Source organism: Festucalex cinctus, chromosome 19, assembly GCF_051991245.1.
Source record: "Festucalex cinctus isolate MCC-2025b chromosome 19, RoL_Fcin_1.0, whole genome shotgun sequence".
Classification (NCBI taxonomy): Eukaryota; Metazoa; Chordata; class Actinopteri; order Syngnathiformes; family Syngnathidae; genus Festucalex; species Festucalex cinctus.
In genome coordinates, this window is record NC_135429.1 from 7,124,343 (window position 1) to 7,141,803 (window position 17,461).

Here is a 17,461-nt window from a genome sequence, read left to right on the forward strand (position 1 = left end):
ACAAGATGGATTAGGCTGCACATGTTCCTGCAGGCTTAAGAACAATGAAAAAAAAGTAATAAAGATATTTCAAAGCTTGAGCATATGTGCCAAGTGGCCAATTTTAGAATCAATACTGACACACAATGTTGGCTTAAATAGTACATAAGTGCTTTTAAAGTGGACGCTTATTCACTTATCCGAAGGCAGGAACTTTATTCTCTGCTAAGAAGTCAACACTTGATGAACAACTACAAACGCTAAATAGAAGAGAAAACACGGGCAATTTATCTTTAATAAAATGCAGCACAGATTAGATCTGTTCCAATCCATGGATGGCACGGGAGTGCATGTGGCTAGTGCAGACGCCTCAGTGTCCAGAAGTGTACTAGTGCTAGTACACCAAGCTTCAAATATCTTACAAAATGTCGTTTCTTGTGTGTTCGATATAAACCAGAGGCATCGCCATGGCACTCTATTTTGCTTTGAAAGCTTAGCGGCTTTGATTAACAGAACGAGCACTCGGGGCAAGGATGAATAATTGAAACTTCACCTGAGGTGCATTATGAAATTAGCTGCTGGGGGCTGCTGACCTACACCGAAGCCCCTCAATGCAGATTTAAAGGGGAAGCGCCTGGCCAGCAGTCAGCCCTCATAATATGTCATTAACTCATTCACTCCCAGCCATTTTCACAGAAGCAGTCCCGTTCGCTCCCGGCTGTTTTACTGGATTTTGATTGATTTTGAAAGGCCCACAGAATATTGTGTTCTATTGCTATAAAAGCATAGAACCTATCAAAAGAAAGATTAAAGTCTCTTCTTTCATCAGGAAAAAAAAGTATGTTTCTATCTGTTTCCGTTTTGCAGCAATTAGCATTAGAAGAGAGCTAAGTTTCATCAGTTTTCACAAATCTATTTAAAATTGTAAGTAATTGAGCTTTTTTTCTACATGGCCCTGGTTGATCTCCTTTGCTCTGCTGCCACCTGCTGGCCGTTTATGTAATAACTACCATTTCTGCAACCGTTCTTTGCCGTTGAGAGGCTGCATCAAAACCTTCTGTATGCTCTAGAATAAAAAAAAAAAAAAAAAAAAACGTATAAATACGTCTTTGGGACACTTAGAACATTAAAAAAAACATATTTATACGTTATTGGGAGTAAATGAGTTAAGTGACGTCTGGCTCCGTTGCAAACGTCACAATTTCCCAAGTTGCAAAAATACTGCTTCGAACTGGGTGTTTGTATCGGTGTGTCAACATTGTAGTGTGACTGTGCACTTTCAACAGATAGTGTTCATCATTCATTGGTCTGCGCGCCGCGGGCGACTCTGCGGCTGGCACTAAACATCTCCAGTGTGTATGCTGCCAAATGGGTGCACAGGGAGAGGTGTGACCTTGCCTGAGAAGCACTCCAGGCCTTTCCTTGTATGTTTATTATGTGCGCGAGAAGAGCTATAGTGTTTGCTTTGCGGTGTGTGCTGCGACACTTTGATGAATTTACAACCACTGTGCTGCACTACGTCGGGACACGGTGAAGGAGAGAGCCAGCAGAGGAGAACGAATGTTTGAAACCAGGCTAAAGATGTCTAAAATTGTAGAATTTAGAGGACAGGAATGCAGGAGCTTGTATGAAGAGACAAATCTGAAGGCAATAAAAAAAGTGGCAGACTGGAAGAAATGAAAGTGAACGACAGCGGCTGTGTGAAGGTCAACGGGGGGGGGGAAGAACGACGTCCAGCAAGAGTAAATGAGTTTGAAAGAGGAAAACATAAACAAAAGGTATTTTCAGCTTTGTGTTGTCCTTCGCAAGTGAGGTCGCACGTGACTGGGGTGATATTTGCAACAAGACTGCCGTTTGAGATCGAATCTTCGAGGTCTATTGAAGGTACTGGAAGATGATGTGAGATGAGATAACTGTACGCTGATGTCTGTGTTACGATATTATATGACAGCATGTACACCTACAGTATTTCACCTTTAAAATCCATTGATAGTGGTGTTTTGACTTTTGAATTTGATTTGTTCCATGACCAATCTGGCAACGCAAAACCCCTGGAATTTAAATCCATTCCATGATGCATACCGCATCTTTTGAAATGAACAGAAATGAGATTATTTCCCTCGTCACAAGGGAAGCGGTATAATACCACAAGACACAAACGAAGAAGAGTTTCATCACTAAATGACTATGTCAGAAAAAAAAAAAAGAATATACACCTCATTGAGTCTTGGTCTATTGTCTGTCTACATGCAACGCTTGTATTTGTGTAAAGGATTATAACACCAACATAAAGATGCTATTTTGTAAGCCCATCTATGGCACTTGGCACTTCATTTATATCGCACTTTTCCACATAACAAGACCCTCAAAGCGCTTTACATTTTTGACTAACGATTTAGCTGCTGATGACGCAGCATCAGGAGCAATTGGAGGTTCAGTATCTTGCTCAAAGATACTTGGACGTGGTCACAATGGCATGGGATCAAACCCCACAACCTCTTGGAGATGACCACCATACCACTGAGCCACGTCGCCCCGCTATGGTAATTTGCACTGTGTTAGCATTAAGCTAGCAGACATACAAAGTGATGATAATGTGATGTGAAAAAAAGTGCTGCCATTATTTGGTGCTTGTATCTCACATGTTTACAAACAAGTCAAAGCAAACATATTAACTGTTCCACTCTTCCTAGAAGACGTTCTCGATTGTGCAGCGTGTTGAAATTCAAAATTCAAAAATAAGTTCAAGGATGTTGCCTTTGAGATGTTAGCCTGTTACAAGACCGCTGCTAAATTGTCATTTTTAAAATGTATTTTTCCGCCATTTTTAGTGAGGAGAATGAATAAAGCCGAGTCGAGAGGTGAATCTATGGGATTGTTTGTCCATTCATTCAGAAAAAAAGCAGTTGTAAGGTCTGAGGCAACCCGTGTTTACACAGGTTGAGCTCTCTTGCATGCCAAACTCATCCGAGCATGCGTTTATAAGCCTTGCTTTGTGCACTGGAGCCCCGTGATACCAGAACAGAGGACATGTTTCCAGAAACCAAAAAAAAAGCACTGAATTGTACAAAATGTCTTCATAAGAGTCGCTGGATCAAATTGGGAAGCCCACAAAAAGAGTCGTTTATCTGCCCACTAAACTTAACAGGCACAATGCAGTCAGGCAGGTAACATTCTCCTGGCCAAGCCCAGACTTGTCCATTAGGCTGCCAAATAAAGATGCATAATTTGTCACTCCACAGAACAACCTTTCCGCTGCGCTGCAGTCCAGTGAGGGCATACATCCAACACTTGGCATGGAAAGCAATAATGATCCCAGTGCACAACTTTTACGCCAGATGAGGATAGAACTGCTGCAATTTATAAACACTGGAGTTATTTGACAGAAAGAATACCAACAAGATGACGTTTTGCAAACATGTATTCTATTACAGTGCCATGCATGTGAATTCAGTGAGATCCAGAACACAACATCCATTCACAAATATAATATTCTTCAAGGCCAATTGCATTTGGATTTAAAGACAGTAGTAAAAGAGGCTAGGGGAGGGATTTAAACACTTAGATCAGGGGTGTCCAAACTTTTTCATTTGAGGGCCACATCCAGAAAATCCGAAGGCCGCAAGGGCCACATCATGTTATGAAGAGAAATTGTGTTTAATCCTAAAAATTGTACAAATTTATTTGTGCTTTTGCATATTTAAAAAAATGCTACAGTATATAAACCAATTTCTTTGTAATATGGCAGTAGGGTTATTATAGTTTTGGAATTTTTCATTTGAGTTTTTATTTTGTTTTGAGTTTTGTTTTTTTAAATTTAGTTAGTTTTAATTAGTTTTCAGGGTGGTTCTGTTAGTTTTTGTATTAGTTTTAGTTCTTTAATAAATGCTTAGTTTTAGTTTAGTTAGTTTCAGTATTAGTTTTAGGTTTTTTATGTGTGTTACTTGTGCGCAATATTAAAAAAAAAAAACACCATGGGCGTGACGTCATTATTACGGTTTATATCAAAATAAATCTACTAAAAATCACATTTAAAATCATCCCCAAAGGCTCATGCATTCAATTAATTACCAAAGACTAAAACGAAGGACATTTTTGCTATAATTATAGTTAGTTTTATTTTAGTTAGTTTTGTAAACATGAAATGTAGTTTCAGTTAGTTTCCTGTTTTTAAAAAGCATCTTCGTTTTTATTTTATTTCGGTAACGAAATTGTTTTTTGGAATTTTTGTTTTTTCGTTAGTTTTAGTTAACTAAAATAATCTTTAATAGCACCTGTTTTTCGACACCTACCCTTCTTACTTTGACCATCTCCAAACATGTTTGTTTTTATTTTATTTGAACTAAGTCAAATGCCATTTTTAGCATATGTCGCGGGCCACAAAAAATGGCCGGTGGGCCGCAAATGGCCCCCGGGCCGTAGTTTGCACACCACTGACTTAGATGTACTCAATAAAAATATAAACGCAGCACAAAACCAGACAAACATACCAAATAAAATATATAGAACATATTTTTTTTTTAAATGCATTGAAACGACAGAGAAAGCAAAACACTCTTGTCGGTCTCAACTTCCAAGTTTGGGAGGGGCCACCATTTTGAATCGAATTACTTCATTTGTGAGCTACCATTTTTTTATACACACTTCTGACTTGTCAAATAAAAACACTCAAGATTTAGCAAACTACTAATGAGAAAAAGCAAATTAAATAGGTTGCCGTGCTTTGAAGGAGGTGGGGGGTGCGGGCTGACGTTGACTTCCAGCTGGGTCATCTCTAACCAGCAGCATTAGCCAAGAAGCCCACCTCTCCATTTATTGGAGCATTCTCCTAAGTAGAGAAAGCGAGTCAATAGTGGTATTATTTCCCCTCATTATCCCACTTGAGCAGCGGCATGTTTATTCTGTGCTGCAATGAAGAACAGCAATCCTCGGCAGCCCACGCGCAAAGCTTAAAGATGATGAACGGAAAAACACCCCTTTCAGAGTCAAAGGCGTGTTATGCCTGATGATCCCCCCCCCCCCCACTTTTCACAAAGACTCCCGTTTCCGTGGGAGTGTTTTTATCACTTTAACAAATTGTAAATCCTCTTGCAAACAAAAAACAAGAAATCAGGCTTAATGCATGGTGCAGTTCAAGAAGCCTCATTAACGACTCCCTTCATTGAAGATGCATGCTGTTGCTGTGGCGACGACACCAAAAAGCAGGCTAACACATATGAAGACAAATCCCTTCTTTCAATTATTCATTATTGCCGCAGTCCGCCTTAACACTTAACGTCGCGCACTCACGCGTCCGTGCAATCAAATGCACATTCCGGCAATGAAACCGTTCCGTTTCCTTCTCTGCTCCTCGGCACCGTTTGGTGTGACACCTCACTTAACCGTGGAAGTCAATTAGCAGCTCATTTGCACTCTCCTCACATTTCATATCATCATTGTGGTGTTAATGGTATGAGAAATATCGGGGGGGAATGCAAAAGAAGCTATTTAATAACCTAAAAAAAGGTTGTGAAGTATAAAAGACAGTTCTGGTCTTGAACTACTACTTTCTTTTTCATTTAGGCATCTCTTTGGCTGTGAGAGTTCTTATGCACGGTGCCCTGTGACAACTATTTCTTGTTGATAATCCATAGGTTATTTCGGATTCATTCTTTCAGTGTGGTCTAATTATGTGGAAGTCTATAGCAGAACTGACCACACAGCTCACTTGATTTGTTGGTGCAGTAAACATATTCCTATCAGACTTTATGGTCTCGGTCATTACTATCAAGTCTTTGTTTGGCATGCCATTGAATTTTGTTTTTAGAATTATAGCTCATTCCACATGAAGCTGGAAATGCTGGAAGCCCAGAAAGTCATGCCAGTTGGAGAGCCAATCAGGTAGACTTGCATATAGCATACAATAATTCATGGACGCTCAGGTTTCATCTTGAATTTTCAGGAATCATTGAAGCACATCTCCGCTCGCCAGTCTTCTGCTTTACATGAAATGTTGGCCGTATGCCTCTCTATGTGCTGAATTTAAAAGGGAATGACGAGTGTCGCTTCCAGTAAATGGCAAAAAAAAAAAAAAAAGTCGGCTGTGTTCCCTCCCGCAACAGCGCAAATGTTATCTTGTACCTTCTGCCTATATAGGAAAATGCTAAATTAGCACAGTTACACTGTGCTTTGAGCTAGAATTGTGGCTAAATATCATGTTGGGCGCCTTTTTGTAAAACTATTGCTGGTACTGGTAAATATCTGTAAAATGTGAAAGGTTTTCAGAATTTTAATTGACCCTTGTATAATATACTAGGTTATATTATTTCAGATCACCTTTTGCGAATACATAAATAAATAAAATTAAATGTTTTATTCATGGGAAATTACGGTTCAAAGATTACAAAATAAATCACAAAATATTTCTTTTTTTTCTTTGTTTTTTAATTTATTAAAAAAAAAAAAAATGCCTCTACTCCAGAATGGGGGGTGGCATACAAAATGTTTTCAAAATTTGGGGGTTTAGTTCCGATTTGAAGAATAGCAATTGCAAAAAAGATGGACAAATATTTAAAGAACGGGCAATGGATAAAAAAAATGAACAGAAAAAAGCATTAAAGCTGTTCAATATTCACACAATTAAATTATTTTTGCTGATTGACATTTACTCAATCTTTTGAGCAAAGACCAACATGAAATGATCTTATTGTGCCCTTCATCAGAATTCCAATAAAAGTATCGTAGTGTTAAATGCAACACGCCCTTTTAGAGCGCGTTGCTGTGTGCATACGTAAGCATTGGGAGAGGGTATGCAGGGACAATCTCGTAACTGTTGGATATTAAACCCAAGAGGGAGATGAGATCCAAAGGCCAGGTCATGAATGCCCCAGCAGGACTATTCCATCTATCACCGAGAGATGGCTGCGAAGTACATGATCAATCAGCTCACTTCAACTTAGTGTGGGTCGCTTTAACCTTTCTATTCGGAACCAAGTGTCACCGAGAGGCTTGTGTGTGTGTGAGAGAGACAAAGAAAACAAAAAGCAGTGAACTGCATGAACCCAGACACCCTGTTTTAGGTTTGATTATAAGGGCAAGCTCTATATCAGTGGTTCCAGAGACCCATGTTTAACAGAACATATGGTGTTCCACAGGGTTCCTATCTGGGGCCTCTTTTGTTTTCATTGTATCTGATCACCCCTCGGTTCCAACTTAAGAACCACTGTTCTACATACATTTTCTGTCCAGTAACTAAGTACTGCAACTAGATGACAAATGCTGCAAGTTTTCTCTCCGCAATAACGTTCCAACAAAAAGACCTCACACAGATTGCGTCTAGCTCGGGATATAAAGAGAAACAGCACAGAAAAGTAACAAGACAAAGACAAGGACAAGTTACCTGCCCTGGATCTAATCTCCCATCTCCTGGATCATTGCAGTCAGATAAGACCAGCCAAAGTCGGGAAGCCAATAAAAGCCTTTGCCTGAGCTTTGTGTCGTTACAAGACAACCGGGGCATCTACATCAGTCGCTCTCTACGGCAGGATTTACCGAAAAGTCCCTTGTCTGACGGTGACAGCGGCAAAACTCAAAATGATGTCTTTGGGAGCTTTCTTCCACGTTCGGGGAGTGTAAGGTTGGTATTGATTTATTTTTACCTTAAGCTAGTGAGTTAATTTTGTGAAGTGTGACAGGAGTTGCAGAGCGGTTGCAACGGTCGCACACGCTGACATCAGCCAGCTGCCCGAAGCAACCAAACACCTCCACTGGGAGATTGCGGTAGGAAAGGTGAACATGCCAGTACGAATCCACAGTGGAGAACACAGAGGTGATTGCACTGAAGTCAGAAAAAAAAAAAAAAAAGTACAAATATGGGCACAAAACACACAAAAAATTATCCTTTTTGAACCATTATGAGATGATTTGGATAGAAAAATATTTTTTTCCAAAAAAAAAAAAAAAATGACGGGCAATTATTTTAAGAGGGTGACGAAACTGTTACTGTTTTTATCAGGGATGTTCGATGCCATTTTGTTTTGTTCTTTTCAGACCGAGAGCATCGCGAGAACTCAACTCTTTCGTTAGGATTTCATGTAATTAAGTCTTTTACTGCCAGACCTTATCAAAGAAAAACTTTGATATGACAGAGGCTTTGATCATTGACGAAAAGAGATGTAATGCTTCCATCTGTTGGCCATCGTTTAGAGTGTTTTAGATTCGACAACCCATTGACCAGGCAGCGCTGCACTTAGACATTAAACTGATAAAAAAAATATATATATATATATATTTTTTTTTACGTTTTAACGTTTATGGCAATATACGTCATGATTTTACTGATCATTATTAAACGTTTTTGTCGGTCAAAGAGTTAACAGCAATTTTCTTGTTTTTACAAGTACAACATTATAGTGCACTTTTTTTAGTGCTAAATGTGTTATAAAACTATTTGTCAAGCTTTTTGGATTGGAATGGATTATTGCATTTCTATTCATTTTAATTGGGAATGATGATTTGAGATACGAGCAGTGTCACATAACGGGTTAACTCCTATCCCAAAGCACGACTGTCGTCAGCAATATTGTCATACGTGATCTTTCATTTCCCAGTGAACATTCCTGAATCTAATGCATATGCAAAAGGTTGGTTCAGATGAACAGTTTGGTGTGGATCCTAATTGGGATTGTTCTGCTTTGGCGGTGGTTGTTATTCTTCCATTCCATTCTCCTGGGTATGATTGATGTATGTAAAATAATGCCTTATTTAAAGCCACATTTCAGGAAAAAGCTTTTATTCCATTTGTTTCCCCATCACTGAACTTCTGACTCGCTCCCAGAGAGAAAAGTGTCTGCATAATATTTAATAAAATAAAAAAAAAATATAGATTTGCCTCCAAATGTCATTAAAGTCAAACAGCATTGTTTAGTGCTTAACGGTAGGAACGGCTGAAGGAACATTTGTATGTGATGTTCCTCCATCTCGGTGAGTGCCACTTTAATCAGTCAATTGCAAAAGGGCATCAGACTTTTAAGTTCAGAAGCTTGAACTCTGTATGTGTGTGCGTGTTTGTGTGTGTGTGTGTGTGTGTGTAAAAGTCAATGAGCCTGCGCATACTAGCAAATGGCTGGATGAATGCATTTATGAATATTTTGGGGAAGAGTCTGCGAGCGTGCATGAATTAGTAAGCGACTGTGAGTGTGTGAGTCACCGTTGTGGCTGAGATGAGTGTGACAAAGCGCAGCGACGGAGCTCGGACCATCTGGAAATTGATGACAGCGCGACGGGGAGGGGCGAGAGAGGGCGGTGGCGGACGGAGACCACAGAGATGAGGTTGGGGGGGGGGGGGGGGTCTCACCAGCAGGTGGGATTCAGAATAACAAAACGGCGCGACTCAAGGAAACACTCATGACCTGCCTGTCAACACTTTAATCATCTGAGAGTCAAGGAAGGCAAAGGCACACGATGCTGTTTGTCCAAAAAGAAGCCTACTTAACTCATTCAAATCCAAAAATGTGTAAACATGTTTTTTAATACTTTGTCCATCACTCCCAAAAACGTATTTACACTACAAACGGCTTTGATGCAGCTTCTGACATGAAGAGGTGGATGTAAGCAATGGTAGTTATTACAAAAACAGCCAGCAGATGGCAGAAGAGCATAAGAGATCAGCCAGTGCCAATTCACAACTAGCTGTTTTCACCAGGAATATGAACAATGCAAAGGAAAAAAAAAGGAATTTATTGTAATGTTAATTGCTCCAAAACGGAAACAGATACAAATATACTTTCTTTTCTCGATGAAAGAAGAGACGCTCATCTTTCTTTTGATAGGTTCCATATTTGTATAGCAATAGAACACAATATTCCGTTGGCCTTGCAAAATCAGTCTAAGTCCAGTAAAACAGCCGGGAAGGAAGGGGGTTGCTTCAGTGAAAACTGCTGGGAGTGAAATTAATGACTGGTAAGAAAGTGGGCGCTAGAAATTAATCATTTACTATACATCATTTCCCCCTGATTTTCGCTGGGGTTAGGTTCCAAAAAATACCCGCAATAAATCAACTGCGCAAAGTAGTAAAGTTGACTGTTTAGACTGGGACCAAGTATAGTCTATTTCAGAGTAGAATTAACTCTACTCTAGAGTCAATCGCAAAGAGCTTTACAGTGTCTCAACTATCACAAAAGTGCACAACAAACGAGAGGCAAGCCGCCCGGAGCAACAGAAAAGTATCACTTTTATTTGTCACGACTCTGACAGGTGGGGATTTTTGATTGGAGGGGAGGCCAGGTGCTGCACCAATCGAGGTAGCTAGGGACAGCAGCAAACCATGAACGAACGCGAAACCAGTCAACCAATCAGCAGCAGGGGTTTACACAGCCGAATTTGCGTATGCAGACAAGGCACAGGAATCAAACAAACAATGGGAGTGTAGATGTAGGCGGGCCAAAGCCAAGTGCCGCAACAACCTCTTAATAGTTACTTTACATCTCTGCATTATCTTTTTCCTTCTTATTGGCTCAATCTTCACAGATATTCCGTATTTCAGACACTCCCTTGTTTTGAATAAATATGTTGGGTTAAGCGTTTATCAGCTCCCCTTCCTGCATTTATTGCTCACCGGTGAACGTGAAGAGCAGATGGGAGATAGGATGCAACGGAGCATGCGGCAGATTGGAGATTGAATGTAGCAGGAGGACAGGTGGGAGAGAGGTGAGATGAAGCAATGGCAGCGGTAAATGCATCGGACATATGGGAGTGCTTGTCCAATGTTTGGGCCAATATGTCCTCCGGGAGGTCAATAGGGACATCGTTTTAGGAGCCTGCCTCCATGAGAATGTAGATTTTGGATAAAACATACACTTGACTTTCTGTAAAATGCCTCAGTCGGATAATTATAACACCATTTAGCACCAGCAGTTTTGCATTTAAAGTTTGTATTTTCCGAGATAAGTAGTCATTTGGTAAAATGTACACACAGAATATTTTTTTTTTTTTTCATTATTTGCATAGAGCTGTACATGGTCGGGAAGACAGCCATGCTAGCCATAGCAATGCTAACATGAAGACGCTGCCAATACGGTGAGAAAGCCAACTTCAAATTAAATGTTCCAAAATGCAGTAATACATCGACATCAATGCCTTGATATGCTTTTATTTTGAAGTTGTTTGTGGCAGTGCATGGCGCCGTGGCAGCTAACTTGATTCATCATCCCGACTGGAAGTTGGAGCTCAGTATGAATTTTAAGTATAAATTGACATCAGAAACTGTTGCCACCAACACTGAGAAGTCATTGTCGAACTTCTTTTCAAAGGCAGTTTAACTCATTCACTGCCATTGACGGAAAAAGACGTCAAATGATTGACGAATGATTTTTTTGCTGGTCTGGCAATGAATGTGTTAATTGGTGACTCTACATGCTTTGATGCTGACACAGTTACAGTTCCTACTGATCCATTTTAACATTCCAGGATTACTCAAATGTGATATATCGCCGGCAAAATCGATACGTTGATTCTGATGTCACTTTGCACAGTTTAAATGTAATTTAAAAAATAAAGTTGACTATAAAAAAAAAATCCAAATCATTGTTCATTATTGTTAAATAATTTTCATGAGCATATCTGAAAACCAAAATATTTGACATATGCAGCCCTAAATGGAAATTGGGGTATAGATTTTTTTTTTATAACAAACCTTAATGATTATCATATGGCTTAAAAATTGGTTGCAATGCAATATAGTTCTGGATTTTTTTTGAACAATTTTCTAATTAAACACCATTTCAGTCATGCTATCACAAAGGCTGCCACTGAAGGTGACTTATCAACGGTGTGCGTCAATGATAAATAGTGTAAGGTTTTAATTTAGGGGTTGATATTATCACTTTTTAAATTGCACATTGATGTTAATACCATAATCAGTCAGTGTCACGTTAATGTAATTTCTATTGTTGGGCCTGATACAGCAACTAAGATTAATGACAGTAAAAGTAACAGTAGTTAATAATACTAGTAAAAGTACGGCGCATCCGCAAGTCTGACCGAGATTTGCCTTCAGTTGACTTCCGCTCGCGCATTCACTTCATTTAAATGAGTCGCATTTGCCTAATTTAGTATGAAATTAGACGCAGAAATCTGATCAGATCTTGTCAGATAGGCTTCTAAAGTGTGACTGTGTCTAATTGTGGGTGCAAAGCCATAAAAACATTGGAGAAATCCCAATTTCAAGAGCCAGCTTGTGATCCAGCGAGCATCAGCTGCTTGCTGGGCTTGTTGGCTACTTGAGCTATCCGTGGTCCTGAAAATTACAGCATGGCAAGTTTACATTTTGTACAAAAAGTAAAGCTGACACGAATATTAGGTTATTTGAAAGATGTATTTATTTATTTATTTATTTAATAATTTATTTATTTATTCATGTATTTATTTATTTGAAGGTCTATAAACCTTAATCAGTAATTCCATTCATATGTTTTTGGCTACTTGAGCTATCCGTGGTCCTGACAATTACAGCATGGCAAGTTTACATTTTGTACAAAAAGTAAAGCTGACACGAATATTAGGTTATTTGAAAGATTTATTTATTTATTTATTTATTCATTCATGTATTTATTTATTTTAAGGTCTATAAACCTTAATCAGTGATTCCATTCATATGTTTTTGGCTACTTGAGCTATCCATGGTCCTGAATTACACTTGCAGTACATCAGACATGAACTCTTGCAAAACACAGTGAGTGAACTTGGAGTAATATTAGTAGTTGGAGTTGTCGTGGCATTTTTAATACTTGTAGTTTTTAAATGTGTTAATTGCTCGCCAGTTTTTTTTGTTTTTTTTTCTTGTAGCAAGGAAACAAACAAAGAGAAAACATTAAAACTGTTAGTGGATGTTGATTTCACATCACATGTTCAAGTTCGATATAATCACTAAACGTTCACTAAATATTGGCCAGAGATTCTTCTGATGTTTTAACGGTTTTCCCAAGACAACACATGAAAAAAGTCTGGTGAACGTTTTGCGAATGAGGCGACCTTGAATGAACCCTGACGTGAAATCAACATTTGCGTGCTCATTCAAGGTTGCAACAATCGCTAAGTGTTTGTGTAATGTTTTAGCAGTTTTTCTTGTCACCAAGAAATTTGTAACGTTATTTTTTTTTTAAATGTTAAAAATCTGTAAAACATTAGGCGAACATTTAGCCAATATTGCGACCTTGAACGAACCCCGACGTGACATCAACATTCGCTAGCGTTGCAAATGTTCATCCCATAGTGGAATATTGGCTTAAAACGAAGCATTTTAAAATTTAAAAACTAACAAACCGGCTCTGAAAACTAATTAAAACTACCGTATTTTCCACATTATAAGGCGCACCTAAAAGGCTTCAATTTTTTCTAAAGCTGACCATGCGCCTTATAATCCAGTGTGCCTTATATATGGATCAATATTGAGCCGCAACAGGTCTCGCTGTCAAGACGCTATCGGTGACCCTGCACGATCGGTGACGCGCATGCGCAGAAGATCCCGCCATCTTGGATCGCTAGCTAATACTAATACTTTACCTCAGAGAAAATAATAAAACAGCTGTTTATTCATTTTGGGAGTGAATGGAGTTGTCAGAAAGCTGGTTTGTAATCTATTAATAAAGTTTGACTGACCTATCTGACTGTTTTGTTGACATTCCCTTAAGCGCAGCACCATCTAATGGAGGCATAATGTAACCCCAGCCTCTACTTTAGCGACTTTATATAGAAAAAGTCTTAAAATATGTCATTCATTGAAGGTGTGCCTTATAGTGCGGAAAATACGGTAAATGAATATTTTAAAAAAATTAAAACAAAGTAAAAACGAACAATAATGATAATCCTGTTACATAACTATTATAACTTTGTGCTGTACACACCACTGCAACCACACAACCAAAATAAATCACTGTTATCCTTATAAAAGGCACAATCTGATCAATCCCAAAACTAGCCACAAGTTGTAGCGCCGAAAAAAAGAAAAATCCTGCGCCTGTTCTATGACCGTGCAAATACAAGCCAACGTTATGACATTCAAGAAAAATCTAGCAGCCTGTATAGCATTACTGCGTGTTGCATCATCATCACCATCATCATCACAGCACATCAGCGCGCGATCAGACACCTGACTGCAGCCAGAACCAGTCTGCAGACGTCATCCTCACTCAACATCCCTCGGCCTCGCACCGCCCTCGGGTTCTCTCCTCTGCGGGTTTGAGCTTGATTACCGCTTATTGAGCGACAGGTCCTGCGGGAAGGTTGTTTTTGATCGCTTGCAGCTCTCTTTGACACATCTCTATCTCGACACCTCTTGGGAGTGAGCACACAGAGAGGCCACGGTATCGTTTGACAAATGAATACCTTTTATGCACCCGAGGCGAGACGACTGCGAAGAAGATTTTGGTTGTTTGAATGAGTGTTGAGTCCATGTTGGGACAGCATACATGAGCCATAGGCATGACTTTGTCAGTCTAGCTCTTAGCTATAGTGTAGGACTCTGGTGCCCCTTAATGGGGGGATGGGGCAACTGCCGGTGGCTCCGATGTAAGGACGCCACACTAACACTCCAAGTGTTAACAGATAAACACTGTCTGCGTTTCTCCAGCAAATTCAATTGAAGACTTCAAACCAACACCAAGTTTGGTCACCTGGTGGGTGGAATTACATTTCAATCAGACAATATCGCTGCATGGTTCACTCACATGCGGATGTTGTGTCAAAGGTTTGAGTGGGCGAGAGACCCGTTGTACTGCTATCAAATCCACGATTAACTAAATATAAATATATATAATGTACAACCTTGGTCCTCGATAGCCTCTATCCAGCCTGTTTCAGGTATTTCCCTCCTCCAGTATGCCTGATCCATACGATCAGGATCATTATCAGGCCTCTGCAAAGCTTGCTGATCGAGTTGATCATTTGATTCAGGTGTTTCTGAGGAGGGAGGAAGCAATAACGGACTTGGGCACCCCTGAATATATGCGCTACAGAGCAGCAGGGTCTCCAAGCCTGTTTTAGATGTTTCCCTCCCTCCTTCACCACACCTGATTCATATGACCCGGATCGTTATCAGGCTTCTGCAAAGTGTGCTGATGAGTTGATCATTTGATTCAGGTGTGTTGGAGGAGGGGGGGCATTTAAAACAGGCTGGATAGAGGATATTGAGGACTGGACTTGGGCACCCCTGATGTACAATCTTTGATTTAGAGCAGGGGTCTCCAAGTCTGGTCATCCTGTTTTGATGTCTCCATCCTTCGACACACCTGATTGAAATGATCAGGATCACTTCTGCAATGTTTGCTGATGAGTTGATCATTTGATTCAGGTGTGTTGGAGGAGGGGGGACATCTAAAACTGGCTGGATAGAGGACCTGGAGGACCAGGCGACACTCCGATGAACATTTTATGATGTCCTCAAGAGCCCATGTCCTCCTCCAACACGCCCAAATCAAATGATCAATTCAGCAATCTCAACAGAAGCCCGATAATGATCCTGATCATATGAATCAGGTGTTTTGGAGGAGGGAAATATCTCAAATAGGTTGAACAGACCGGGCTAGGAGAACCCTGCCGGGCTTCTGCGAACCTTGTGGATGGGGTGATCATTTGATCCAGGTGTGTTGGAGGAGCTAGACATCTGTCCAAATGTACATTTCATGATCTAGAGCATGGATCTCCAAGAACGGTCCTCAAGACCCCATGCCCTCCTCTAAAAGCACCTGAATCAAATGATCAACCCATCAACAAGCTCAAAAGAACCCCGATAATGACCCTGATTATTTGATTCAGGTGTGTTGGAGGAGCGAAACATCTAAAACAGGCTGGGTCTAAAAGGACCAGACTTGGAGAACCCCGAGCCCCAAAAAAATGTAAAAATAGAAAGACTTATTTATTAAAAATAAACAATCTGTTGACTGCTCGTCTGCAAGACTGTTTGAAATTAATGCGAGAGAGAAAAACAAGTGGGGGATCTTCTGACGTCTGAAGGAAGATTCAAAAGAAAGACACCCCCCTCTGCCTCCTTCTATCTCTGGATGCTGAACGCCTGCTTGCACTTTTTTTTTTTTTTTTTTTTTTTTACATCCCCCTCCTCACTGCAGGTGGGGGGACGACACAATCAGCTTTCACATTAACACAACTCCTTTTTTAAGTTGTCCTCTGTCGGGGGGAACCTCTTGTTGCAATTCAACAGTTACCAAAAATAGACAGCACCAGTGCAGCGCATTTTTAAACCAATGAATGGATGAGTGTGTGCGTGTGGTGCTGATTTGCATTCAGTCAGTGGCCGTGTTGGTGGGGGGTGGGCTGCCGCATTTTACATGACTTCAGCTCTTCTAGGGGGGGGGGGGGGACGACTCACCCTCTACCGATGCGCTCAGGAGCCCCATATAGAGCACAAGCATCACCCGGCTCCACTGCCGCCCTCTCATGACAGCAAAAATCCCAAATCCGTCCCCGATCAGGCGTGTGCATTCCGCTCCCTTCGCGGCTCGCGCTGCCCCGTCCCGACTCGACGCGGCGTCCATGGCAAAAAGCTCGACACTGTCGTGATAGTTCTCAGATGGTCAGAAAATTGCGATTCACTCGGTGTGGGTGCTGAGAAAAATCCCAATGCATGGAGGAGGAGGAGGCACGGATCTCGCAGCCGGATTGAAGCATGTCTTGCAGGCGCCCAACGGCTCAGTCTGTTTGAACGGGGAGTAGATTTCACACCTGGGGGGGGGGGGGGGAGGGGAGTGCGGGGAGGGGTCTGCAAAGCAAATGATACGCTTCAAGTGGAAGCTGGTCGACTCCACGCGCGTCAAAAATCACACCGAGCTCTCGCCTGCTCCGCGTTAAAAGCAGAACGTTCCTCCTCCGGCTTGCCGTGCAGCTCCTAAATCTCCATCCAGACAGTCACCATTTGCAGTCATGATAATCCACCTTAAACTACCTTCACGTACAAATGAGACGCCGATGGAGGGTCGCGGTCCGGGAATGGCAGCATAAAAGCCGAAAGTTCTGGGCACAGCATCTGTGTGCAGAAATGATGGTGGAAATCTGCAGGTTGTAGTTGTTATTCCCAGGATGGTTCAACGTGGCGTCTGACAGCGTCGCCTCGGCTTCGTGTGACGCCAAGATCAGACTGCAGACCTTCTCTCTCCTCTCACTCACCCTCTCTGCTTTCTCTTGCTCTCTCTCTCTCTCCACCTGCGCCTCTCAGTGCAGCCGATGCACGTGGGCTCCCCATTGCAACGTCATAAAATAGTTTAGGAGACTATATCATAACATGAAATAACATTTCTATTGTGCATTTTTTAGCGATCCAGTTCAAATGCACCAAATAAATAAATAAATACAATACAACATAGCAACCAAAGCATCCATGTCATGAAATTATCACCACGTAACTCGCAGTAAATTCAATACTTTAGAACACAACATGAAGTGAAGTCCTAATACAGCTACACAGGCCTCGGTGCAACAATTAATCGCTACAAAT

At 40.8% G+C, this 17,461-nt stretch overlaps 1 protein-coding gene across 1 annotated transcript in view; it reads right to left on the reverse strand.

The window, feature by feature from the left end:
- The window catches only part of csmd2 (CUB and Sushi multiple domains 2), a 175,266-nt gene extending 158,154 nt beyond the window's left edge, over nt 1-17,112 (reverse strand). Inside the window, exon 1 of the mRNA XM_077506435.1 lies at nt 16,340-17,112. Within this exon, the coding sequence (XP_077362561.1) occupies nt 16,340-16,505 (166 nt within the window). The 5' untranslated portion in view covers nt 16,506-17,112. The remainder of the gene's footprint in view (nt 1-16,339) is intronic.
- Nucleotides 17,113-17,461: the final 349 nt, after the last annotated feature.